Consider the following 27,222-nt stretch of genomic DNA (forward strand, 5'->3'; position numbering starts at 1 on the left):
ACTGAGGAAACATGAAATACACTCAGTGGCCACTTTATTAGGTACACTTGTACACATGCTGGTTAATGCAGATATCTAATCAGCCAATCATGTGGCAGCAACTCGATGCATAAAAGCATGCAGACATGGTCAAGAGCTTCAGTTGCTGTTCAGACAAAACATCAGAATGGGGAAGAAGTGTGACCTAAAGTGACTTTAACCATGGGATAATTGTTGGTGCCAGATGGGGTGATTTGAGTATCAAAGAAACTGCTCAACTCCTGGGATGTTCATACACAGCAACCTCTAGAACTCACAGAGAATGGTGTGAGAAACAAAAAAAACATCCGGTGAGTGGCAGCTCTGTGGGCAAAAATGCCTGATAATGAGAGAAGTCAGAGGAGAGTGACCCGACTAATTCAAGGTGACACGATGATGACAGAAACTCAAATAACCACAGTGGTATACAGAAGAGCATCTCTGAATCCACAACATATCAAACCTTGAAGTGAATGTGCTACAGCAGCAGAAGACCACACTGGGTTCCACTCCTGTACCTAATAAAGGGTCACTGAGTCACCATCAATTATTTCTGCATACACAATGCTTGGTCCACTCCCCCTTTGTTAATAAAGCTCCACTTGTTGAGATGTTGATGAGTGTTTGTAAAATTGTGCGTTATTTTATTTATCAATGTTGTTACACATCTCCAGAGGCTCCTGAGCTGCATCATTTGTCACTTTCGTTCTTCTTTCAGGTGAGCATGTTGAGCTGCCTCGACAAGAGAGTGCGGGTGGCCATGCCTTCCAGCACAATGACAGGGTGAAATGTCTTCTGGAGGTAGACATTCTGCGGCAGATGCAAGAGGGTCATGGAGGATGGAACCCCAAAATGGCTGAGGTAATACTCAACGCAGAAAAGCTTTTCTGTCCATGGACTGTTACATCTGAAATAAATTCCAATATATGTCCTACAAATAGAACAGACTGATGTCTGGTCAGTAACCATAAACAGGAATGTTTTTAATCCCAAACACCAGTTTAATTGTAATTAAAGGAACAGTAAACAACATTACACAATAGAACAAAAATTGCCAAGTCCATTGTGGAGAACATAAGTCATACTGTTGTTGTGCTAAGGTCGAAATTAGGGTTCTGCTGGTTGAAGGGAAGTAGCTGTCCCTGAACCTGGTGGTGTGGGACTTCAGGCTTTGGTACCCCCTGCCCAATGGGAGCTGTGAGAAGATGGCATGGCCAAGATGGTGGGCATCTTTCACGACAGATGTTGCCTCCTTGTGGCAGCACCTCCTGTAGACCTTATGTCCATCTCCTTCTTCCTTTAAACCCTTCTTCCAAGCTAGCTACTGGTCACCTGGTCTAGGTGTGACCCAGTGTCAGGAGATGGTCTACCTACAGGAAAGATATCAATAAGATTGAAAGAGTGCAGAGAAAATTTATGAGGCCATTCCTGGGACTTGAGGTGAGTTATAGGGGAAGGTTGAATAGGTTAGGACTTTATTCCCTAGAAAGTAGAAGATAGAGGAGAGGTTTGATAAAGGTACAAAATACAGGGACATAGATAGGTTAAAGCAGGCAGGCTTTTTCTGCAGAGGTTGGGTGAGACTAGAACAAGATGTCATGTGTTAAGGGTGAAAGCTGGAATGTTTATGGGGAATATGAGGGGAATTTCTTCTTTCAGAGGGTGGCGCAAATGTGGAACGAGCTGTCAGTGGAAGTGGTGAATGGGGGTTCAATTTCAACAGTTAAAAGAAATTTGGATAAGTACATGGATGGGAGGGATATCGAGAGCTATGTTCTGGGTACAGGTCGATGGGACTAGACAGATTAAGTGTTTGTCACAGACCAGATGAGGCAAAGTGCCTGTTTTTGAGCTGTAGTGTGTTATATGACTCCATATATAATAGTGGATTCTGGTTAATTGGTCCATTGGTTAATCAAGGCAGCCACGTATTCGGGACAACTCTTAAAGAACAAAAACTAATGAGAAAATAACTGGGATTGCCTTCATTTATTTGGAACATTCTGCCACTTAATTGGAGTAGGAGACTGTTGCCGAACAGTTTCTAAATAACGTCAGGTGTGCAATTGTGTGGCCATTAGACACTACACTGTGCTTGGAGCAGTTTGTAAATAGCAACAGTTGCATGTATTTCTGTTCAAACCAGTGATTTTTCTCACTGATAGTTGGTGAGATATAACCTGTAAGACAATTCGGAACTACTTTGCTCACGATAGTTTCAAGCATTCAGGCTTGGAGATGCCAGAATACTGCCAATACTACTACAGTACTATGAAACTATTATTTCCTAATAGTTATCAATGAAGGAATTAATCCAGTGTATACTGTGTGTTCTTTTGACTGACTGTAAATGAAAATTAGTGCAGATAATAGATTGCCTTTGTACAATGCTTTCAACAGTTGCATCCTCCAAATATTCATTTTCATTGTAACTTTCAAGGTGATTGTAGATACCTTCAAATTCTAGTTCAAAGTAAAATTTATTATCAAAGTATATAATGTCACCATATGCATCCCTGAGATTCTTTTTCCTGTGGGTATTCTTAGCAAATCTATAGAACAGTAACTGTAAACAGGATTAGTAAACTGTAAACAAACTGTGCAAATGCAGATAATAAATAAATAGCAATAAATAACGAGCATGAAATAACAAGATAAAAGAGTTCTTAAATGTAGTTAACCCCTTTTGTTCGAGAGCCCGATGGTTGAGGGGTAGTAACTGTTCCTGAACCTGATGGTGCGAGTCCTAAGACGTCAATACCACTTTCCTGAAGGCAGCAGTGAGAAAAGCCTGGGTGGTGAGGATCTTTGCTGATGGATGCTGTTTTCCTACGCCAGTTCTTCATAGTTCCTAACTTGTTGAAGTAGTGAAATTTCATTTTCACTCCCAGCTGTTTCTGGCATCTTTGAGCATAAACAGTAGAAACCACAGTGAGCAAAACTTTTCTGAATTGTCTTACTGCTTATTTCTCACCAACTATCAATAATCAGTGATAACTATCACTTTCTTGAACACTAGCATACTTAACTGGCTCTATTTAAAAACTGTTTGCTTTAAGCTTGGTGCATTGTCTAAAGGCCACACAAGTGCACATCACTGACACTAGTTAGAAACTGTTCAGCAACAGCCTCCTGTCCCAATTAGCAGCATCATTTCCAAATAAGTCAGTAATCCAGGCTATTTTCTCACTTAGTTCTTGTTCTTTTAGAGATAGATAGATACTTTATTGACCCCAAAGGAAATTAGTGTCACAGTAGCATTACAAATGCACAGATATACAAATGTTAGAAGAGAAGTAAGAAAAAATTATTGAAAAGTTACCTTAAAAATAAGATGTAGAAGATTTACAAGTCAAAGGTGTCCCGGTAGTAGGGTGTGGTAAACAGAGTTTAAACAGAGGTTAATGACAATCTAACAGGAGAGGGTCATCACTTCCTGGCTATAGGTTGACTCATTATAGAGCCTAATGTTCAAGGATAAGAATGACCTCTTTGGAGCAGAGCAGTTGTCTTAGTCTATTACTAAAAGTGCTGCTCTGTTCAGCCAAGGTGGCATGCAGAGGATGAGAAACATTGTCCAGAATTGCCAGGATTTTCCATAGGGTCCTTAGATTAGAAAGTTTGACTTTCTAATCAATTTATTGAGTCTGTTGGCATCACCCATGTTGATGCCTTTGTCCCAGCATACCACCACATAGAAGATTGTGTTGGCAACAACAGACTGGTAGAACATGTGAAGGAGAGGTCTGTATACTCCAAAGGACCTCAGTTTCTTCAGGAAGCAGAGGCAACCCTGGTCCTTCTTGTACACAGCCTCTGTGTTGGTTCTCCACATAGTTGTCCCAAATAAGCAGCTGCCCTGACAAACTGTTAGCCCAATTAACCGGAATCCAAAGTATATATTATTATAAATTTTAGATTTTTTAATATATTGCACTGTACTGCTGCTGCAAGACAACGTTTTTTGTGACGTATGCAGTAACATTATACCTGATTCTGATTCTAATTCCTTTGGTTTTGACAGTACATTGGCCGAGCGGGCACCGTGCATAGAATAACCGACCGAGGAGATGTGAGAGTACAATACAGCAATAATATTCGCTGGACCTTTCATCCAGGAGCACTTACAAAGGTACAGTCAGTGGCTGAACCATAACCCCAATCCTAATCCAATAACATTTGACTATAACCCCAACCCTATCTCAATAGCATTTAACCATAATCCTAACCCTAACCCAATAACATTTAACTATAACCCCCAACCCTAACCCAATAACATTTAACTATAACCCCCAACCCTATTGCCAGTAACATTTAGCCATAACCCTAACCGTAACCCAATAACATTTAACATTTGGGCAGGTACGTGGATAAGAAAGATTTAGAGAGGTATGAGTCAAATATGAACAAATAGGAATAGCTTATATGGACAGCCTGGACGGCAGGGACCAGATGGGCCAAGGGGCCTGTTTCCTTGTTGTATGACACCATGACTCTGCACTTAGTTTGTAATTGTATACACTAATTGTGGTCTTAGTTTAACCTGTTTTGTGCAATCTGATTTGGTGACCGTTAATTACACTGGACAGCAGATTTTCATTAAATGCATTAGATTCAGTCATGCTCAAAAATGGTTGTGCAATGTAAAATGACACCACATCAGTTTTGATCTAGAAGGTGATGTATTGAAATATTACTCCAGGTTGCACGTGTGTTATCTGCAAAGGAATGAGGTGCTGTATTGTCAGGCTTGTTGGTGATCTCACTGCGTGTTTCTACATACAGAGTCAACTATTATCCTGGCCATGTACCTTAGAAGCATTAATTGATTCTATGAAAGTACAAGGGGTTGTCAGAGGTAATTTTTCTATACAGAGAGTTGTGGGTGTGTGGAACACCCTGCTAGGGATGGTGGTAGAGGCAGATACATTGGAGGTCTTTAAGAACCTTTTAGATAGCCACATGGATGACAGAAAAATGGAGGGCTATGTAGGAGGAAAGGGTTAGATTGATCTTAGAATGGATCAAAAGATCAGCACAACACTGTGGGCCGAAGGGCCTGCACTGCGCTATTAATGTTTTATGTTCCCTGTGTATTATGGGTAAGGGTGATCAACTCAGAGTATGGATCAGTGTATAGAACCCAGAAAAGAACTCAAGAAGGGAATTAAGAGAATCAAGAAGGACAATGAAAAGTTGTCAACAAGTGGATTAAACAGAATCCCAAGGCATCCTATACACACATCAAGAGCAGGAAGATAACTAGGGAGAGGGGTGGGACCACTCAAGGATAAAGAGGGGAACATTTGCTTGTATGCGGAGTAGGTGGGTGGGGTCCTAAATGACTACTGTCAGATTGTAGTGTTTAAACCTGAGGTGCTTTTAGAAGTCAGGAATGAGGCAGAAAACTTGTTCCACAGAGAAAAGAGGAAAAGAACAGTAACAGAGCATCACTGTTACTCAACAGAGAGGGAGATGGCACCTAGCATAATACAGCTACCATACAGTTAAGAAAAATTCCATAAGAATAATCCTATTAAAATATATGTATTTGGTATTATTTTATCCTTTTTATTGACTTATAATATATATCTTCTTGTACTCTATTTTTCTATGTAGAAATTAATAAAAATATTGAAAGAGAAAAATTCTTATTTAATACTGTGTTAAAATGATCCAATGAGAAAATACTCATTCAGAACAAAGAAACTAAGAAGTTTCCAGAATTATACTTAGTATAGCCACTAGAGTTGGCCCTTTAGAGCAGCTCATGGTTGAGCCTTCTATGAAATTAGCTATTTCGGATTGAGTGTTGTGCAATAAACCAGAATTGATTAGAGAGTTTAAGGTAAAAGAACTCTGAGGGGCAAGAAATTGTAATATGATCAAATTAACCCTGAAATTCAGAAAGGAGAAGCTAAAATCAGATGTATCAGTATTATAATGGAGTAAAGGTAATAACAGAGGCGTGAGAGAGGGGTTGGTCAGAATTGATTGGAAAAGAACACTGGCAGAGCAGCAATGGCTGGAATGAATGGATGCATTTTGAGGAATGCAAGAGGAAGAAGTATTTTAAAGGAAAGATGACACAACCATGGCTAACAAGGGAAGTCAAAGCCAACATAAAAGCCAAAGAGAGGACATATAATAGAGCAAAAATTAGTGGGAAGTTAGAAGATTGGGAAGCTTTTAAAAGCCAGCAGAAGAAAACTAAAGAAGTCATTAAGAAGGTAAAGATAGAATACAAAACTAAGCTAGCCAGTAATGTTAAAGAAGATACCAAAAGTTCCTTCAGATATATAAATTGTAAAAGAGAGGCGAGAGTGGACATTGGACTGATAGAAAACGATGCTGGAGAGGTAGTAATGGGGAGGGAGAAGGAAATGGTGGCCAAACTGAATAAGGATTTTGCGACAATCTTCACTTGGAAGATACTAGCAGAATGCTGGAAGTTTGAGAGTGTCAGGAGTCAGAAGTTTTTTGAAGTTGCCACTATTCTGGAGAAGATTCTTGGGAAACTGAAACGTCTGAAGGCAGATAAGTCACCTGGACCAGATGGTGCATACCCCAGGGTTCTGAAGGAGGTGGCTGAAGAGATCATGGAGGCATTAGTAATGATCTTTCAAGAATCCCTAGATTCTGGAATGGTTCTGGAAGATTATAAAATTGCAAATGTCAATCCAGTCTTCAAGAAGGGAGGGGGCAGAAGAAAGGGAACTATAGGCCAGTTATTCAGATCTCAGTGGTTGGGAAGATGGAAGAGTTGATTGTCAGCATACTTCGAGGCACATGATGAAATAGGCCGTTGTCAGCATGGTTTCCGAGGGAAAAGCTTGTTTGACAAATTTGTTGGAATTCTTTGAAGTAATAACAAGCAGGATAGACAAAGGAGAATCAGTTGATGTTGTGTAGTAGGATTTTCAGAAGGCCTTTGACAAAGTGTCATACATGGGGCTGCTTAACAAGCCAAGAGCCCATGGTATTACAGGAAAGATTCTAGCATGGATAAAGCATTGGCTGATTGTCAGGAGGCAAAGAATGTGAATATATATGGAGTCTTTTCTATGTGACTGTTGGTGACTAATTGTGTTCCACAGGGGTCTGTGTTGGGACCAATTCTTTTTACATTAAATGTCAATGATTTGGATGATGGAATTGATGACTTTGTTGCAGAGTTTGTAGATGATGTGAAGATAGAGGGATAGATAGTTTTGGGGAAGTAGAGAGGCTACAGAAGGACTTAGGAGAATAGGCAAAGAATACAGTGTTGGGAAATGTATAGTCATACACTTAAGTAGAAGAAATGAAAGAGTTGAATATTTTTTAATTGGAGAGAAAATACAAAAAACTGAGGCGCAAAGGGACTTGAGAGCCCTTGTGCAGGATTCCTAAGGAATAATTTGCAGATTGAGTTTGTGGTGAGGAAGGCAAATGTGATGTTAGCATTCATTTCAAGAGAACTAGAACTTCAAGACAAGGATGTAATGTTGAAACTTTATAAAGCATTAGTGAGGCCTCACTTGGAGTATTATGAGTAGTTTTGGGCCCATTATCATAGAAAGGATGTGCTGAAACTGGAGAGGGTCCACAGGAGGTTTATGAAAATGATTCCAGGATTGAATGGCTTTCCATACGCAGAATGTTTGATGGCTCTGACCCTGTATTCATTAGAATTCAGAAGAATGAGGGGTGATCTCATTGAAACCTATCCAATGATGAAATGCCTTGATAGAGTGGATGTGGAGAGGATGTTTCCTCCGGTGGGAGAATCTTAGGATGAGAGAACACAGCCTCAGAATAGAGGGGCGTTTTGTAGAACAGAGTTGAGGAAGTATTTCTTTAGCCAGAGAGTAGTGAATCTGTAAAATTAATTGTCATAAGCAGCTATGGAGGACAAGCCTTTATGTGTATTTAAAGCAGAGGTTGATAAATTCTTTATTGGTCAGGGTATGAAGGGACACTGGGGGAAGGCTGGAGATTGGGTCTGAGAGGGTAAATAGATCAGCCATAATGAAATGACGGAGCAGACTCAATGGGTCAAATGGCCTAATTATGCTCCTATATCTTATGGTCTTATGGTCCAGAGCAGGGGTTCCCAACCTTTTTAATGCCACGGAACAATACCATTAAGTGAGACGTCCATGCGCCCCATGTTGGGAACCAAGATGTATTTTGAACTGTTGTGTATATAAAGACTTCTTAATATACAAGCAGATAATTGATTGTTGAACTACAAAGAAAATAGCTATTAAAATTAAACTGGTGGAACCAACAGGATTTTGTATCAGTATTTACCAAAGAGAAGCACGTGTAGGATAGTTCAGTCAATGTGGAATGTGTTATTTTTCTAGGGCATTTTGGGTTAAAGAACAAGGTATTGTTAGATCTCTCCAGAATATTAAGGTGGATAAGTCCCCAGAGCCTGATAGGGTATACCTCAGGTTATTGAGGGAGGCAAGGGGGCCTTGACCAGTATTTTTATTTCCTCTCTAGCCACAGGCAAAGTCCTGGAGAACTAGCTAATATGATTCCATTATTCAAGTAATAGGAATAATCCTGAAAACGCTTGACTGGTGAATCTTACATCAGAAGTAGGGAGATTACTGGAGAAGATCCTTAGGGATAGGAATTATCAGTATTTGGAAAACCATGGCTTAATTAGAGAGAACCAGCATGGCTTTGTGCGAGTTAAGTCACATCTTACTAACTTGATTGAGTTTTGAGGAGATGACAAAAGTGAGTGATAAACGTAGAGCTGCAAATATAAGACCATAAGATGTAGCAGACAAGAGCAGAATTGGGCCATTCAGCCCATTGAGTCGGCGCCTTCATTCCTTCATGGCTGATCTCAGATCCCACTCAACCCCATACATCTGCTTTCTCGCCATGTCCTTTGATGCCCTGACCACACTTTCACTTTAAATATACCCATGGACTTGGCCTTCACTGCAGTCTGTGGCAGAGCATTCCACAGATTCACCACTCTCTGACTGAACAAATTCCTCGTTACCTCTATTCTAATAGGCCACCCCTCAATTTTGAGGCTGTGCCCTCTAGTTCTGGATAACCCCACCATAGGAAACATCCTCTCCACATACACCTTATCCAGGCCTTTTAACGTTCAGTAGATTTCAAAGAGATCTTCAAACATTCTTCTGAATTATAGTGAGTACAGATCCAAAGGTGCCAAACACTCCTTATATGTTAACCCCTTCATTCCCAGAATCCTTGTGAACCTCCTCTGGATTCTTTCCAACACATCCTTTCTGAGATATGGGACCTAAAACTGTTGACAATACTCCAAATGTGGCCTGACTAGTGCCTTATAAAGCCTCAGCAATATCTCCTTGCTTTCATATTGTATTCCCCTGGAAATAAATGCTAGCATTGCACTTGCTTTCTTTACCACAGACTCCACTGCTGAATTTACCTTCTGGGAGTCTTGCACGAGGACTCCTAAGTCCCTTTGCACTTCTGATGTTTGAACCTTCTCCCCATTTAGATAATAGTCCACACTATTGTTCCTTTTACCAAAATGCATTATCATACATTTCCCAACACTGTATTCCATCTGTCACTTTTTTTAAATCCATTCTTCCTATTTGTCTAAGTCCTGCTACAATCAGATTGCTTCCTCAGCACTACCTACCCTTCCATCTATCTTGATACCATCTGCAGACTTTGTCACATTATCCAAATCATTGACAATGTGAAAAAAGCAGTCCCAGTATTGCCCCCTGAGGAACACCACTAGTCACTGGTAGCCAACCAGAAAAGGCCCCTTTTATCCCACTCGATTCCTCCAGACAAAGCCAGCCTCTATGCATGCCATTATTGTCTACATTGATTTTAGGAAAGTGTTTGATGTTGTGCCTCATGACCTATCTCATTCACAGTCACACCATAAGTGTGATAAACAGCCAGCTCTCGCTGTTCCTCACTGACTTAACCAATATTTTTAAAGGCTCAGAAGAATCTAGGCATGAGCTATCCAACTGTATTCAATAATATCATTAATTAAATAAATGAATATTAATCTATCAAACATTTTAACTGTCAAAACTACACTTTGGAAGTAAAGAATAATTTGTTTTCAAGGCCAAATTAAACTTACCCGTAATTCCAAAAAAATAACCTTGATTCAGTCAAGACTTAGCTTTCCTTCTTCTGAATATTGAGTGGGAGTTTTGGTACATCATGACCTGTAACTGCTGCAATATTGTGCAATGATTTATCATACTAGTAAACTTGGTATGTTGAAATTATCCTGTTACATAATACAAAACTGGAACATAATCTACTATTTGAGTAATCAAGTTAGTACTCGAAGAGGAATTAACCTATAACAGGGTTGGGGCAGAAACATCTCCATAGCTCTGTGTGACAATTAATGTACATGTTGAACTCCATTTCTGAAATTAATGCACCACATTATCCATGCAAAATTGATCAAATTTCCACACTAGTCTTCTTTTCAGTAAACTAAAAATGACTAGTCCTTATTGATGTGGCTCAATTCAAATTCATCTCTTCGACGACTTCTTACAGAAACCCTACAAAATTAAAACTCTGGCCTCTTACCCTTTCTTTCCAGACCTGATAAAGAGTCTCGGCTTGAAACAGCAGTTATTTATTCCTCACAATGTACGGAGGCTGACCTGCTGAGCCCCTCAATCATTTTATGTGTGTTGTTCTGAATTTCCAGCTTCTGTATCTCATATGTACAACACTGACTGAAAACAGGCTAGTGGAATGGGCGGACAACACACAAAATGCTGGGGAACTCAGCGGGTCAGGCAGCCTCTATGGAGAAGAATAAACATTCAACTTTTCAGTTTCAGGACTTTATCAGAATTGGCAGATGAAGTTTAATGTGAAATGTGAGGGGAAGCATTTTCAAAGTAAAGTTAATATCAAAATACATATAAATTTACTTCCTATAAAAAGCATTTTGGTAGGAAGATTGAGGAAATTCAGCTACAGATTGGCAAATATGATGTTGTAGCCATCTCTGAAACTTGGCTACGGATGGCTGCCATTGGGAGCTGAATGTCCAAGGATATATGGTATATTGGAAAGATAGGTTAGTAGGCAGAGGGGGTGGTGTGGCTCTGTGTATAAGAAATAATATTAAATCATTGGAAAGAGATGGCATAGGATTGGAAGGTGTAGCGTCTCTATGGGTTGAGTTAAGAAATGGCAAGTGTAAAAGAACCCTAATGGTAGTTGTATACAGGCCTCCAAACAGCATCTGAGATGTGGATTACAAATTACAGCAGGAGATAGAAAAGGAGTATCAGAAAGGCAATATCGTGATAATTGTTGGGGATTTTAACAGGAAAGTGGATTGGGAAAACCAGGTCAGTACTGGAACTCAAGAGAGAGAATTTGTAGAATGTCTAAGGGATGGCTTTTTAGAACAACTTGTGGTTGAGCCCACTAGGGGGTCGTCGGCTGGATTGGGTGTTGTGCAATGATCCGGAGGTGATAAGAGAACTTAAGGTTAAAGGACCCTTAGAGAACAGTGATCACAATATGATCAAGTTCACATTGAAATTTGAGAGGGAAAAAATAAAATTCAAAATTCAGAGATGCAAAGAGACTTGGGAGTCCTTGTGCAAGATACCCTAAAGGTTAACTTCCAGGTTGAATCTGTTATGAAGAAGGCGAATGCAATGTTGGCATTCATTTCTGGAGGTATAGAATATAAGAGCAGGGATGTGATGTTGAGACTCTATAAGGCACTCGTGAGACCACACTTGGAGTATTGTGTGCAGTTTTGGGTTCTTTAGTTTTGAAAGGATATACTGACATTGGAGAGGGTTCAGAGAAGATTCACGAGAGAAATGGAAGCGTTATCGTATGAGGAACATCTGGCAGCTCTTAGGCTGTACTCTCTGGAGTTCAGGAGAATGAGGAGGGATCTCGTAGAAACATTCTGAATTTTAAAAGGCATGAACAGATTAGATATGGTAAAGTTATTTCCCATGGTAGGGGATTAATAGAAACATAGAAAACCTACAACACAGTACAGGCCCTTCGGCCCACAAAGTTGTGCCAAACATGTCCCTACCTCAGAAATTACTAGGCTTACCTATAGCTCTCTAATTTTCTAAGCTCCATGTACCTATCCAAAAGTCTGTTAAAATACCCTATCATATCTGCCTCCACCACCATTGCCGGCAACCCATTCCACGCACCCGCCACTCTCTGAGTAAAAACTTAACCCTGACATCTCCTCTGTACCTACTCCCCGGCACCTTAAACCTGTGTCCTCTTATGGCAACCATTTCAGCCCTGGGATAAAGCCTCTGACCATCCACATGACCAATGCTTCTAATCATCTTATACACCTCTATCATCCTCCGTTGCTCCAAGGAGAAAAGGCCGAGTTCACTCAACCTATTCTCATAAGGCATGCTTCCCAATCCAGGCAACTTACTTGTAAATCTCCTCTGCACCCTGAACAGATTAGATATGGCAAAGTTATTTCCCATGGTAGGGGATTCTAGAACAAGAGGGCATGACTTCAGGATTGAAGGCTGTCCTTTTAAAACTGAGATGCGGAGAAATTACATTAGTCAGCGGGTGGTAAATCTGTGGAATTTGTTGCCACAAGCGGCTCTGGAGGTCACGTCATTGGGTGTATTTAAGGCAGAGGTAGATAGGTTCTTGATTAGCCAGGGCATCAAAGGGTATGGGGTGAAAGCAGGGGAGTGGGGATGACTGGAAGAATTGGATTAGCCCATGATTGAATGCGGAGCAGACTCGATGGGCCAAATGGCCTACTTCTGCTCCTTTGTCTTATAGTCTTATGGCCTTATAGGAACTGCCAGGTAGAAGAAAGAGGTGCAGGAGGCAAGATGAGGCTGCTCTGGAGGGAGTGTGGAGGTAGGAGGCAAGATGAGGCTACTCTGGAGGGAGTGTTGAGTTCACCAGGATGTTGCCTGGAATTGAATGTTTCAGCTGACGAGAGACTGGATAGGTTGGGCTATTTTCCGTGCAGTGGAGAGAGAGGTACACAATTAGGAAAGGGCATAGAGAGAATAAATAGTAGCAAACATCTCCCACAGCAAAGGTGTATAAGACTAGGGGACAGAATCACAGAGCAATAAAGCAGGGACCAGGCCTTTCAGTCCAACGAGTCTATGCTGACCCATACACATATATTGTGTCTGTACAAAACCTCCGAATATAAAAACTCCTCAGATTGTCACCATTTCTAACTCAGCTGTATTTTTGTAGGTGGACACATTCTCGGTCGGTGATATTGTTCGGGTGATGGATGAAATGGAAGCAGTGAAAAGACTTCAGACAGGCCACGGAGAGTGGACGGATAGCATGACTCCAGTAGGTATCTTCTCGTTCCTCTGTAAAATCTGATCACCGGGAATACTGCCTGTTGGAAATTCATTGATCACAGAATAATCCATAGCATTCAATCAGTGTTTCACATGATACAGACATCTGAGGCAATTTGTTAGAAGCCTGATGTTTGCTGGTCATCCTCTTGGCCGTCAATGTGGGTCTTATTGCTGATGATCAACTTACCTAACCCCCACACCTTCACCTTTCCAAACCTGAAAACGTACGGTAGAAGTTCCTCCGTTTCCCCCTCAGGCATGTGCCACAGCAGCTGAAGTTGGTGAGACTGGGTTCCAGAGGAGGAACTCTGAGCATTGATCAGGCAAGATAGTGGCTCTGACATCTGTCACTGCAGTGTGTTCCTATTGTCTGTGACGGTTCACTGCCTTGTCTATGTCCTGGGCAGACCCGGTTGTACTGAGCGATGAGCCTCACACCTGGGCCTCTCTATTGCGCATTGGTGCTTTCAAGGCAGCTTGGCCGCTGACACACTGCTTGGAGAGCTATTTTAGATGTGCTGCTCTCCTGCTATGATTAACCAGATGGTGAATTTTTATAGTGGATTATGTAGTCTAAATTACCTCTATGTCATACATCCTACAGGCGCTGGGGCAGGTCGGGAAGGTGCTGAAAGTTTATGCTGATGGAGATCTGCGTGTGGGTGTTGGAGGCCAAACATGGACCTTTAACCCTGCTTGTGTAACAGCGGTGCAGCCTGGAGACGTGGACGCCAACCTCATGACCACAGACAGCAGTAACGATTCAGCAAGTAAGTGTTTGGTTAATGCTTCATCAGCATGACCTCTGGTTCCTAGTTTTCCCTGTAATTTCCAGGATGTTTCTGAGATTTCTCTGAAGATGAGGTCTTGAGCCTTCCAAACTCCCGGTTAAGAGTGACCTTTTGAGTTTTAAGAGTTTTATTGGAACAAATTATTGGAACACAACTTCCACATAATCCAATATTATTTTTACTAGGCGATATTGAAGGAATAAAACCGAAACCCAAATTGAATAAATATCAGAAAGAATTTATAAAAATTGCACTGGCAGTAGCCAAAAAGGCTATTGCAGTTACTTTGAAATCGGATGCATACTTAAGTATAGATCGTTGGAAGAATGAAATTTATAGCTGTATTCTACTTGAAAAAATTACTTATAATTTAAGAGATAAATATGAAACATCTTTGAAAATTTGGCGCCCTTATTTACAAAAGACAGGATTAAATATATAGGTGCTCCGAAGATTAAATAATTGGTTATTTGGGGAAAGAAATAAATATATATATTAAAGTCATTGCGAACTCCATGGAGCATGTGGGGATCTTCTGATATCCAGGCACTCTTTCTTTTTTTTCTTTCTTTCTCTTTTTTCTATAGGGATGTTAGGGGGGGAGGGGGGAAGGGTATATATTTTTTTTATATTTTCTTTTCTGTAATTATTTGAAAACTCAATAAAAAAAGTTTTTTTTTAAAAAGAGTGACCTTTTGAAAAAGGTTTTAAATTATTACATCTGATGAGTAATTTAACTGAACTTGGCTAGTACAGACCTGACAGCATTGGTTGGGAGTTTTATACTCTTTCTTTACCATACATGGACTTTAATCTGGAGGGAAATTCAGCAAAGTGCAAACAATCACTTCTTTCCCATCACACTATAGCAGTGATGGGAAACCAAGTGGGTTTCTTAAGTAGTCCTGATGAAGGGTCGCGACCCAAAACGTTGACTGTACTCTTTTCCATAGATGCTGCCTGACCTGCTGAGTTCTTCCAGCATTTTGTGTGTGTTGCTTGGATTTCTAATGTGTATTATTGGTTTGGTGTTATGTAATTATTCACCAAGTAACTACAGAGTAATCACAGCCACTTTATAAATGAACCTTTTCATTAATAGTTTACAATTATTCCTGATGCCTCCTTGTCATTGGATTAACAAATTTTGCATAACAATTTCCAAAGAGATGGCGAGCAGCTCTGATTCCCAGTAGCATGGGTGTTATTGATAGACTGTAATGGGAAAATGGTGGGAAGTTCATGTACAGGGAAACTGTTCTTCCAGTGCAAGAATGTTCCTTTCTCTTCTGAAGTGTCTGTTTCTTGCCTCTATCTGATTTATCTGTGTTTTATTTTAAGGCACTCAGGAGTGACCGCCAGTTATATACTCAGTGGCCACTGAGTGTATGTTCGTAGTCTTCTGTTGCTGTAGCCCATCCACTTCAAAGTTCAATGTGTTGTGTGTTCAGAGATGCTCTTCTGCACACCACTATTATAATACATGTTTATTTGAGTTACTGTCACTCTCAATAGACAATAGACAGTAGGTGCAGGAGTAGGCCATTTGGCCCTTCTAGCCAGCACCGCCATTCACTGTGATCATGGCTGATCATACACAATCAGTACCCGGTTCCTGCTCTCTCCCCATATCCCTTTACCCCGCTATCTATAACAGCTCTATCTAACTCTCTCTTGAATGCATCCAGAGACTTGGCCTCCACTGTCTTCTGGGGCAGAGCATTCCACATATCCACCACTCTCTGGGTGAAAAAGTTTTTCCGCATCTCTGTTCTAAATGGCCTATCCCTTATTCTTAAACTGTGGCCTCTAGTTCTGGACTCACCCATCAGTGGGAACATGTTTCCTGCCTCCAGTGTGTTCAACCCCTTAATAATCTCATATGTTTCAATCAGATCCCCTCTCATCCTTCTAAATTCCAGTGTATACAAGCCCAGTCGCTCCAATCTTTCAACATATGACAGTCCCGCCATTCCAGGAATTAACCTTGTGAACCTACGCTGCACTCGCTCAATAGCAAGAATGTCCTTCCTCAAATTTGGAGACCAAAACTGCACACAACACTCCAGGTGGGATCTCACCAGGGCCCTGTACAGCTGCAGAAGGACCTATACTCAATTCCTCTTGTTATAAAGGCCAGCATGCCATTTTACTTAGTTGTTATTCTTTATTCTCTCACTTACTCCTTTTTCCCTACCAAAATGAGAATATATATATGTGTATGTAATGTGTGTGTGTATGTATGTATGTATGTGTATATATAGTACACAGGGAAATCTTTTCTGTGTAATGGATTTGTTCACTGACTTTTATGAATACTGCAATGGGGGCCCTCAACTCACAAGTAAGAGGGGTTATCCCCCACAGCTAGACATTTCCTCTAGCTCAACGTGGTGTCATCTACTAGAAACCTCAGCCTTGAAATCACACGTTCGTTGCCATTTGTGTTGTTATTTGCGTTTCTTGGTTCTTATTTGTTCAGGGAGTAGATCGATTAAGTTTTATTCTAATTTCAATGATACATTGACAGATAAATACTAAGGCAAAGGACAAGGTAAAATTCATTTCTTTTAATCTTTCTTTAAATCCAATCAAACGTAAGAGAATTTTATCCAATTTGGAACAATTTGATTCATACTGGGAAAAATGGTTTAACTACATAATGCCTCATAGGCCTGACTTTATTCTCACAGATCAATGAATCTGTTGTAAAAAAAAGATTACTCCCTACTTGTACATAGTTCTTTCCTTTTGCTTGTTTTTTCTTTCCACTCTTTTCTATAAGTGTGTACCTCAGATAAATACTTTGTGGAGATTTGTGATATTTATGCTTATATGATATATATGTACAATGTCTGAAATACATCTTATGGAAATGTTTGTTTGATGATGAACTTCAATAAAAAAAATTACAAAAAAAAAGGAAAATGGAGTCACCTCTTTCTCCCTTATTAGGGAGGGAGAGAGCCTGCAGCATGTTGAATTACCAGGTGAACAATGTAGTCTTTGGGGGTAACTGCAGGTCTGTGTCTTTGCTATTGCCTTGCTCATGCTTGAGTGCTGGTTGTGGGTGTTTTTTTTGCTGGTGGGGGGAGGGGGGATTGTTGCTCGCTGCTGCTTAAGCGCGGGAGGGAGGGGAGCTGGGGGGGACTTTGGGCTTGTAGCATTTAACTGTCGTTCGCTCTTGGGGCACTCCTCTGTTTCCATGGATGGTTGTGAAGAAAAAAGATTTCAGGATGTATATTGTATACATTTTTCTCTGACATTAAATTGTATCTTTGAACCTTTGAGAAAATTGCTGAAGGTTGTTGGTTTGGAAACCTGAATGCAAAAGTATTTGAATATATATTTCATACCTATTTATTGATTTTATTACAACAGAGGTTGAGGGAAATCCTGATAAAAGTTTCTAAAATTATGAGAGACATGGTTATGAGCAGGTAGCTGGCACAGGGTTGAAATATCTAATACAAGAGGGTGTGCATTTAAGGTTGGAGGAGTGAGTTTAAAGGAAGTGTATGGGACAAGGTTTTTTTTTACAGGGGGTAGTGGGTGCCCTGATGGTGTTGCCAGGGTGTTCCTGAAGATTGGTGCATCCTCATCACCACACATGTTTTGTGTCCTCAGCAGACTTGGAAATGCTGCATATGAATTCACACTTGATATAGATGGTGAGTAGCTGAAGTTATCTCACTAGTCACCACTCACCAACCTGAGGAAGATCTATTTATTCCAACTCTGATTTCCAGCTGTTACACAGCTGCCAATCCTTGCAACTATTTTATCCCAATTGTGCTAACCTTGTTCAGCACCTCCTATGTGGAATTTGATCAACAGCCTCTGAAAATTCAAACAGACCACATCCACTGGTCCCTTTCCAACTAAAGATTGGATATATCCTCAAAAAATTCCAATAGATCACTCAAACATTGATTCATATAGATTCTGCTCAATATTCTATTTTCTAAGGGTTTTGATGTCATAGATCCCAAAAATCAATATCGACGTTGTCATTCCTATTTCAATGTTGGTGACAGTCTGAAATTGAATTTTGGTTTCTACTGATCTTCTGTCTAAGAGCACAGCACTGGACAGGTCCTTCAGCCCACGATGTTATGCTGACCTTTTCAACTACTCCAAGATCAATCTACCCCTTCCCTGGCACATAGCCCTCCATTTTCCTGTCATCCATGTGCCTATCTGAGAGTCTCTTAAACGCCCCTAATGCCTCTGCTTCCACCACCACCCCTGGCAGCGTGTTCCCTGCATCCATCACTCTCTGTGTAAAAAAAAAACTTACCCTACACTCCAATCACTTTAAAACAATGCCCTTTTGTATTAGCCATTTCTGCCCTGGATGTCCACTCTATTTATGCCTCTTACCATCTTGTACATCTTTCATTGGCTGAGAACTAAAGTTAACCAGGTCGTTTCCCTCTGGTTCTGGAGAACTTTAACTGACATATGCCATCAGCTCTTTTGGAAACAAAGACAACACCTGGGGATTTTGAAATACCGCCTGATGTCTTTTTTCTCTTTATATGAAAAAGCTGACAGAAATTAGCAGTGTTTCTTTAAAAATATTTGTCTCCATGCTTGCTTAACGACAAACACAGCATATACATTCAGCAGCTACTTTGTTAGGTACACCTGTATACTTACTTGTTAATGCAAATATCTAATAAGCCAATCATGTGGCAGCAACTCAATTCATAAAAGCGTGCAGGCATGGTCATGAGGTTCCGTTGTTGTTCAGAATAAACATTGGAATGGGGAAGAAATGTGATCTAAGTGACTTTGACTGTAGAATAATTGCTGGTGCCAGAAGGGGTAGTTTGAGTATCTCAGAAACTGATGAAATCCTGGGATTTTCATGCACAACAATCTCTAGAGTTTACAGAGGATGGTGCAAAAAACTAAAAAAAAATCCATTGAGCTGCAGTTCTGTGGGTGAAAACACCTTGTTAATGAGAGAGGTCAGAGAATGGCCAGACTGGTTCAAGCTGACAGGAGAGTTGTGGGAATAACAGAGACATGGCTTCAAGCGGACAGGGCCTGGGAAATGAATATTCAAGGATATACATCTTATCGAAAGGACAGACTGTCTGGCAGAAGGGGTGGGGTGGCTCTGTTGGTGAGGAATGATATTCAGTCCCTTGCGAGGGGGGACATAGAATCAGGGGATGTAGAGTCAGTATGGATAGAACTGAGAAATTCTAAGGGTAGAAAGACCTTAATGGGAGTTATCTACAGGCCCCCAAACAGCAGTCTGGATGTAGGGTGTAAGTTGAATGAAGAGTTAAAATTGGCATGTCGCAAAGGTAATGATACAGTTGTCATGGGGGATTTCAACATGCAGGTAGACTGGGAGAATCAGAATGGTACTGGACCCCAAGAAAGGGAGTTTGTGGAGTGCCTCCGAGATGGATTCTTAGAACAGCTTGTACTGGAGCCTATCAGGAAGAAGGCAGTTCTAGATTTAGTGTTGTGCAATGAACCAGATTTGATCAGGGACCTCGAGGTAAAGGAACCATTAGGAGGTAGTGACCATAATATGATATGTTTTAACCTACAATTTGAGAAGGAGAAGGGAAAATCAGATGAGTCAGTATTACAGTTGAACAAAGGGAACTATGGAGCTATGAGGGAGGAGTTGGCCAAAGTTCAATGGAACAATACCCTAGCAGGGAAGGCAGTGGAACAACAATGGCAGGTATTTCTGGGAATAATGCAGAAGGTGCAGGATCGGTTCATTCCAAAGAGGAAGAAAGATCCTAAGGGGAGTAAGGGGCGGCCGTAGCTGATGAGGGAAGTAAAGGGAAGTATAAAAATAAAAGAGAAGAAGTATAACATAGCAAAGATGAGCGGGAAACCGGAGGACTGGGAAGCTTTTAAAGAGCAACAGAAGATAACAAAAAAGGCAATACGCCAAGAAAAAATGAGGTACAAAGGTAAACTAACCAAGAATATAAAGGAGGATAGTAAAAGCTTCTTTAGGTATGTGAATAGCAAAAAAATAGTTAAGACCAAAATTGGGCCATTGAAGACAGAAACGGGTGAATTTATTATGGGGAACAAGGAAATGGCAGACGAGTTGAACAGGTACTTTGGATCTGTCTTCACTAGGGAAGACACAAACAATCTCCCAGATGTAGTAGTGGCCAAAGGAACTAGGGTAAAGGATGAACTGAAGGAAATTTATATTAGGCAAGAAACGGTGTTGGATAGACTGTTGAGTCTGAAGGCTGATAAGTCCCCGGGACCTGATGGTCTGCATCCCAGGGTACTTAAAGAGGTGGCTCTAGAAATCGTGGATGCATTGGTAATCATTTTCCAATGTTCTATAGATTCAGGAACAGTTCCTGCTGATTGGAGGGTGGCTAATGTTGTCCCACTTTTCAAGAAAGGAGGGAGAGAGAAAACAGGGAATTATAGACCGGTTAGCCTGACGTCAGTGGTGGGAAAGATGCTGGAGTCAATTATAAAAGAGGAAATTACGACACATTTGGATAGCAGTAGAAGGATCAGTCTGAGTCAGCATGGATTTATGAAGGGAAAATCATGCTTGACTAACCTTCTGGAGTTTTTTGAGGATGTAACTATGAAAATGGACAAGGGAGAGCCAGTGGATGTAGTGTACCTGGACTTCCAGAAAGCTTTTGATAAAGTCCCACATAGGAGATTAGTGGGTAAAATTAGGGCACATGGTATTGGGGGCAGAGTACTGACATGGATTGAAAATTGGCTGGCTGACAGGAAACAAAGAGTAGCGATTAACGGGTCCCTTTCGGAATGGCAGGCTGTGACCAGTGGGGTACCGCAAGGTTCGGTGCTGGGACCGCAGCTGTTTACAATATACATTAATGATTTAGATGAAGGGATTAAAAGTAACATTAGTAAATTTGCTGATGACACAAAGCTGGGTGGCAGTGTGAAATATCAGGAGGATGTTATGAGAATGCAGGGTGACTTGGACAGGTTGGGTGAGTGAGCAAATGTATGGCAGATGCAGTTTAATGCGGAAATTTGTGAGGTTATCCACTTTGGTGACAAGAACAGGAAGGCAGATTACTATCTAAATGGAGTCAAGTTAGGAAAAGGGGAAGTACAACAAGATCTAGGTGTTCTTGTACATCAGTCAATGAAAGCAAGCCTGCAGGTACAGCAGGCAGTGAAGAAAGCTAATGGCATGCTGGCCTTTATAACAAGAGGAATTGAGTATAGATCCTTCTGCAGCTGTACAGGGCCCTGGTGAGACCCCACCTGGAGTGTTGTGTGCAGTTTTGGTCTCCAAATTTGAGGAAGGACATTCTTGCTATTGAGCGAGTGCAGCGTAGGTTCACAAGGTTAATTCCCGGAATGGCGGGACTGTCATATGTTGAAAGATTGGAGCGACTGGGCTTGTATACACTGGAATTTAGAAGGATGAGAGGGGATCTGATTGAAACATATGAGATTATTAAGGGGTTGGACACACTGGAGGCAGGAAACATGTTCCCACTGATGGGTGAGTCCAGAACTAGAGGCCACAGTTTAAGAATAAGGGGTAGGCCATTTAGAACAGAGATGCGGAAAAACTTTTTCACCCAGAGAGTGGTGGATATGTGGAATGCTCTGCCCCAGAAGACAGTGGAGGCCAAGTCTCTGGATGCATTCAAGAGAGAGTTAGATAGAGCTGTTATAGATAGCGGGGTCAAGGGATATGGGGAGAGAGCAGGAACAGGGTACTGATTGTGTATGATCAGCCATGATCACAGAGAATGGCGGTGCTGGCTAGAAGGGCCAAATGGCCTACTCCTGCACCTACTGTCTATTGTCTATTGAGAGTGACAGTAACTCAAATAAACATGTATTATAATAGTGGTGTGCAGAGGAGCATCTCTGAACACACAACACATTGAACTTTGAAGTGGATGGGCTACAGCAACTAAGTAATATAAAATCCACATTATAATAAGCATTTCTCGAGATAGGTATATCACCGTGTACTTTTGCTTCCATTTAGCTTCTCAACATTTTTAAAGTTAGCCAAACCTTATGGCTCTTCTGAAGGGGGTGAGGACTGTCTTTGGGAAACTCCCGGTCTCTTCCTGATATATTTCTCTCGGCCTCCTCCCGTCTCCTGCCTTCTCGATTCTCGCACTATTTCCCAAGCAGAGCAGGATAATTCCTCAGTCAGGCTTTCCCTCATTTTGGTGATGCTAACGGGCAACCCTCCGGCCTTCATGTCTGTAGTCACCTCTTCCACCGTCTGGTACAACCGCATCCCGTTGTCATAAAACACTCGAAGTTTAGCAGGGTAGGGAGTTTGAAATCTCATCTTATTTTGCTTTAGTACTCGCTTTACTTCAGAGTATTCTTTGCGTTTCTGCAGGACCGTGGGGGGGGGGGGGTAATCTTGGTCGAAATATATTAATTTATCATCGTAAAACACTCTCTTCTTACCCCAGGCCCTTTGTAGAATCTGCACCTTGGTGCTGTACCGCAGGAATTTAATTATTATTGAGCGTGGCTTTCTATCCTGGGTAGGTTTCGGACGAACACGCGGTGGGCTCTCTTGACTTCCAGCTCCATAGCCGAGGGAACATCCAGTGCGTCCCACAGTAACTTTTCGACAAACTCCGTCATAGACGAGCCCTCCGCTCCTTCGGGAACATTGTAGATTCTGATATTTTTCTGCTGTGATCTTCCCTCCAGGTCAAGCAGTTTACCTTCTTGGTGATGTAGTATTTTTATTGTCTTGCTCAGTATCCATTCCACGTTTTGAACACGATCTTCCACTTTCTCAATTCGAGTCTCTGCCACCGCTATTTTTTGATTAACACTGGCGAGCTCTGCCTTAATATCATGGAGCTGCTGCATTATATCTTTCTGGACCTCCATTATTTCTTTCAGGATTTCAAAGATATTCACCACTTCGCCTGAACAAGGCCCAGCAGCCGCCTCGGTCGCACGCGGACGGGTCGGAGAGTCGCTCACTGCACTCCTCTCGGACGCAGGCTTCGCAGTGTTGCTTTTTTAATTTCCATTTCTTCTCCCCATTCTTGCCCCTCTTTTCAGTTCAAATATTTTTTGAAAAATATTATATTTGATGGGATAATGGGGCTTAATACGCGTTTTTCCGGAGGATCTTGTGACTTAAGCTGCCATTCTCAATGATGACGTCACCGGAACCCTGTGACCCCATTTTCCAGTGAGCAAGAGAGACATAACAAACAACTCACTGGTTTATGATGTTAAAAGTCCATTAAGTAGTTTTTATTCGAGCTCTGTGCCTGAGGATCACAAAGGTCCCAGGTCCCCAGGCACACAGCAGACATTCTGACTCCCCCAAAGACACACGGGTCTCCTGTCACGACACCAACCCTTGATCCACCCGTCTCCAGAGCCCCAAGATCCCAGGCTTTTGAATCCAAGCCAAAGTCTTAGGCCAAGCCTTTGGTGTGCCAAATAACAACGGCCGATTGTGGAACCCCAAGAGCGGGTCTCATTCCCGCAAAGAACCATAGTCAACGTGTAACTCCAGGTCAGGGTCTTCAAAAGAACCCTGAAAGGGAAACATAGAGATATTAAAGATGGAAATAGAGCTGTTTCCAAAGATGCAAGCAAAGGAGTCGCCGTTAGGCGCCATAACCTTGTCTAGAACTAACATTTGGCCTTTGTATTCTGGGATTATGCAAAGCATTTTTCGGATCGTTATTCCTTTTGGTCAGCAATGACTTCCTGATTCTTTTCAGTTCAAATAACTAGCCATGGTAATGTAGCAGTTAGTGCGACAGTATTACAGCTCAGGGTGTTGGAGTTCAAAGTTTAATTCCAACATCCTCTGTAAGCAAGTTTGTATGTTCCTTCCCATGTCCATGTGGGTTTCTCTGGAAACTCTGGTTTCCTCCCACATTCCAAAGATGTACTGGTTAATAGGCTAATTGGTCAATGTAAATAGTCCCATGATTATGCTAGGGTTAGAATCAGTGGGACACTGGGCCACACAGTTCATTGGGCTGGGATGGCTTGTCTGCGCTGTATTTCTAAATAATTTTTTAAAAATAGCTTGTTACCAACTCAAGTTTCTCTTCAGTTTCAATCCTTTCCAATCAGAAAGCATTCACTTGCATATTAAGTGAGCTGGGAAATTTGTAATAAGCAGACTGAGTTTGGAGCCTGATTCAAGCACATACTTGTGAGGAAGCCAAGAACAAAGTAGAAACAAATATGTGAGGCTGCAAGTTGTTCTGCCCAAGCATCTTCTCTTTCTGTTTACCAAAGATTCCAAGTGCCTTCTCCTCCTCCATGTGCAACACACACAATGCTGGAGGAACTCAGCAGGTCAGGCAGCATCTATGGAAAAGGGTAAACAGTCAAAGTTTCAGACCGAGGCCCTTCATCAGGACTCTCGTATTCACATATCCTTCCTCCCCCATGTAGTGTTTCTCCTGCCCACTGCCTCCTTTTCCCAGCTCACACATCCACCCTAACCCTAACCCTAATGCATCCGAAAAGCAAACAGTATTATGAAGGACCCCACGCACCCCTCATACAAACTCTTCTCCCTCCTGCCACCTGGGAAAAGGCTCCGAAGCATTCGGGCTCACACGACCAGACTATGTAACAATTTCTTCCCCCAAACTATCAGACTTCTCAATACCCAGAACCTGGACTGACACCTTACTGCCCTATTGTCCTGTTTATTATTTATTGTAATGTCTGCACTGTTTTGTGCACTTTATTCAGTCCTGGGTAGGTCTGTAGTCTAGTGTAGTTGTGTTTTTTTCTCTGTGTTGTTTTTTACGTTGTTCAGTCTAGTTTTTGTACTGTGTCATGTAACACAATGGTCCTGAAAAACATTGTCTCATTTTTACTGTGTACTGTACCAGCAATTATGGTCAAAATGACAAGAAAAAGTGACTTGACTTGACTTGACATGACTTGACTTGACACCCGAGAGAGCCCACCCATTGTCACCACAAGCTGCTTGTTGTACATAGTGAAATGAGGTAAAGTGTGAATACTATCTCCAATGGTACTTGTCCTAGCTGTGGCCATGCTTAACCACACTTCCCCCCACCCACAGTAAACCTGCTCCTGGTGTACCCCTTCCCTTAGAGGGGGGTATTCACCCCCACACCAGAGGCTTGAGCATAAGGTTCTGGTCTGGTTCTCAGTTCAGTGTTGGGGGATGCAGCATTGGTGAAGAGGGTGCTGCAATTTTCAGGGGTTGGGGATTAGGTACCGCCAGCCTGACGAGGGGTGGCATTTGCTACGATGTTGGGGAGATGTTTTTTTGGACAAAACATCAAACTGAGGCCTGGGATATATAAAGGAAAACAGAGCAGTTTACAGAGAGGAGAGAATAATTATTCAATTTCTCCAGCCACCTAGGCTCTCAAACCATCAATAGAGAGAGGTAAAAATGGGCATGAATTCCCTCACATCATCAACGTTTCTACATTTTTATAGATGTGAATGATAGCTTTGTGCATACAGTGCCCCCTCGCTTCAACACTGTTTTCTTTCTCTCTATTGCTCTGCCCTCACGCTCCCCCTCACCACCATTCCTGTCCTGCAGGCTGCAAAGTGAGTATCAGGAGAGGGACATATCAGTTTGCACCTTGCATCTGCAGCTTGTTGCGTCATTCGCAATTCCTGGCTGCCATCGACAACAGGCTTTCAGAGCTCAGGGTTTTATACCAGCCTGATGTGACCCCATTCCATGTCACTTTAGTGTTCCTTTTCTGATATTGAGGAGCTGTTTGGAAATGTTTTTAAGCTGGTTTGAATTTGTCACTAGTATGTTTGTTTCTGAAGCTCAAAGGAGTCAAATGCTTTCTTGGAATTGCAGTGGGGAACACCCACAATCTGGCAGAAAGCAGTAAGAATTATTTTCTCTCTGTACTGTAGGCACAGTCATCTCTATCCTAGAAAAACTGCTGTCGCAGTCAACCGAGCAGGATAATCCTGGGCGGATTGTAATTGAAGCAGCTCATGGGAATACTGCAAAAGTTCACGATTTATTGCAGAAGTATCCGGAAAAGGCAAGTGTGCACTTTTATATAGCTGATTCCTCCATCTGCCAAGCACCATTCTATCTTGCAGGAAATGATCATTTGTTCCAGAGTCTCTGAGTGGTACAGCACAGAAATAGGCCCTTTGGCCCATCTCGCCCATGCAGACCGTATTGTCCATTCACACTAATTCCATTTCCCACATTAGGACCAACCTTTTCTATGCTGTGGACCAATCACATTAAGCAAGGGGACTGTGGACCCCAGGTTGGGAACTCCTAGTCGAGACCATGCTTATTCAAGGATTACTAATCAACTTTATTCACCATATGCATTCACATGCGTTGGGAATTTGCTGTGGTGGGTTAGTCAGGATGCGACATGCAATAAAAAACAACATTCAACAGTTATAATGAATTAAAAAAAACATAAAGAACTAGAATGATAATCAGATTAACTGCTTGGAGGAAGAAGCTTTTAAGTGGCATGAAGTACATGTCTGAATGTCTCTTCAATGTAGTAATTGCATCTGACAAGTAGGTGCTTACCAGATATCAACCACTCTCTGTATCAAAAATATCCCCATTAAACACTCTCCTCTCTCCTTAAAGCATTGCCCTCTGGTTTTTGATACCCTACCATGGGGACACAATTCTGACTATCTTCACTATCTATGACTCCCAGAAACATCTGTCAGCTCACCCTACAACCTCTTTGTTACCAAGAAAACAAGCTGAGCCTATTTGACTAAAAGCCGCCCATCCAGTCCACATCCCAATGGGTTCCCTCTACACTCCCTCCAGTGAACTACATCCTTCCAATGGTTTACTGACCAGAACTGCACAAATACTCCCAAGTGCACTCAGAGAGTCATGGACATATACAATACAGCAACAGGCCTTTCTGCTGAACTTTTTCACTCCAATTAAATTGTGTACCTGAGCTGATCCCATTTGCCTTCCTTCTATCCACGTACCTGTCCAAATGCCTGGCAAACATTGTGATTGTAACTGCCTCCACCACTTTACCTGGCAGCTCCTTCCACAC

General features: G+C 41.7%; 1 protein-coding gene across 6 annotated transcripts in view; it reads left to right on the top strand.

Annotated features, from left to right (window-relative positions):
• Positions 1 to 27,222, top strand: part of mib2 (MIB E3 ubiquitin protein ligase 2) — a 237,891-nt gene that overhangs the window by 170,664 nt on the left and 40,005 nt on the right. For all 6 annotated transcript variants that reach the window (XM_073032420.1, XM_073032417.1, XM_073032421.1 and 3 more), the window contains 5 exons: positions 737 to 879; positions 4,043 to 4,150; positions 13,264 to 13,368; positions 13,987 to 14,152; positions 26,072 to 26,205. In XM_073032420.1, the coding sequence (XP_072888521.1) occupies positions 737 to 879; positions 4,043 to 4,150; positions 13,264 to 13,368; positions 13,987 to 14,152; positions 26,072 to 26,205 (656 nt within the window). The remainder of the gene's footprint in view (positions 1 to 736; positions 880 to 4,042; positions 4,151 to 13,263; positions 13,369 to 13,986; positions 14,153 to 26,071; positions 26,206 to 27,222) is intronic.

Source organism: Hemitrygon akajei, chromosome 29 (genome assembly GCF_048418815.1).
Source record: "Hemitrygon akajei chromosome 29, sHemAka1.3, whole genome shotgun sequence".
Classification (NCBI taxonomy): domain Eukaryota; kingdom Metazoa; phylum Chordata; class Chondrichthyes; order Myliobatiformes; family Dasyatidae; genus Hemitrygon; species Hemitrygon akajei.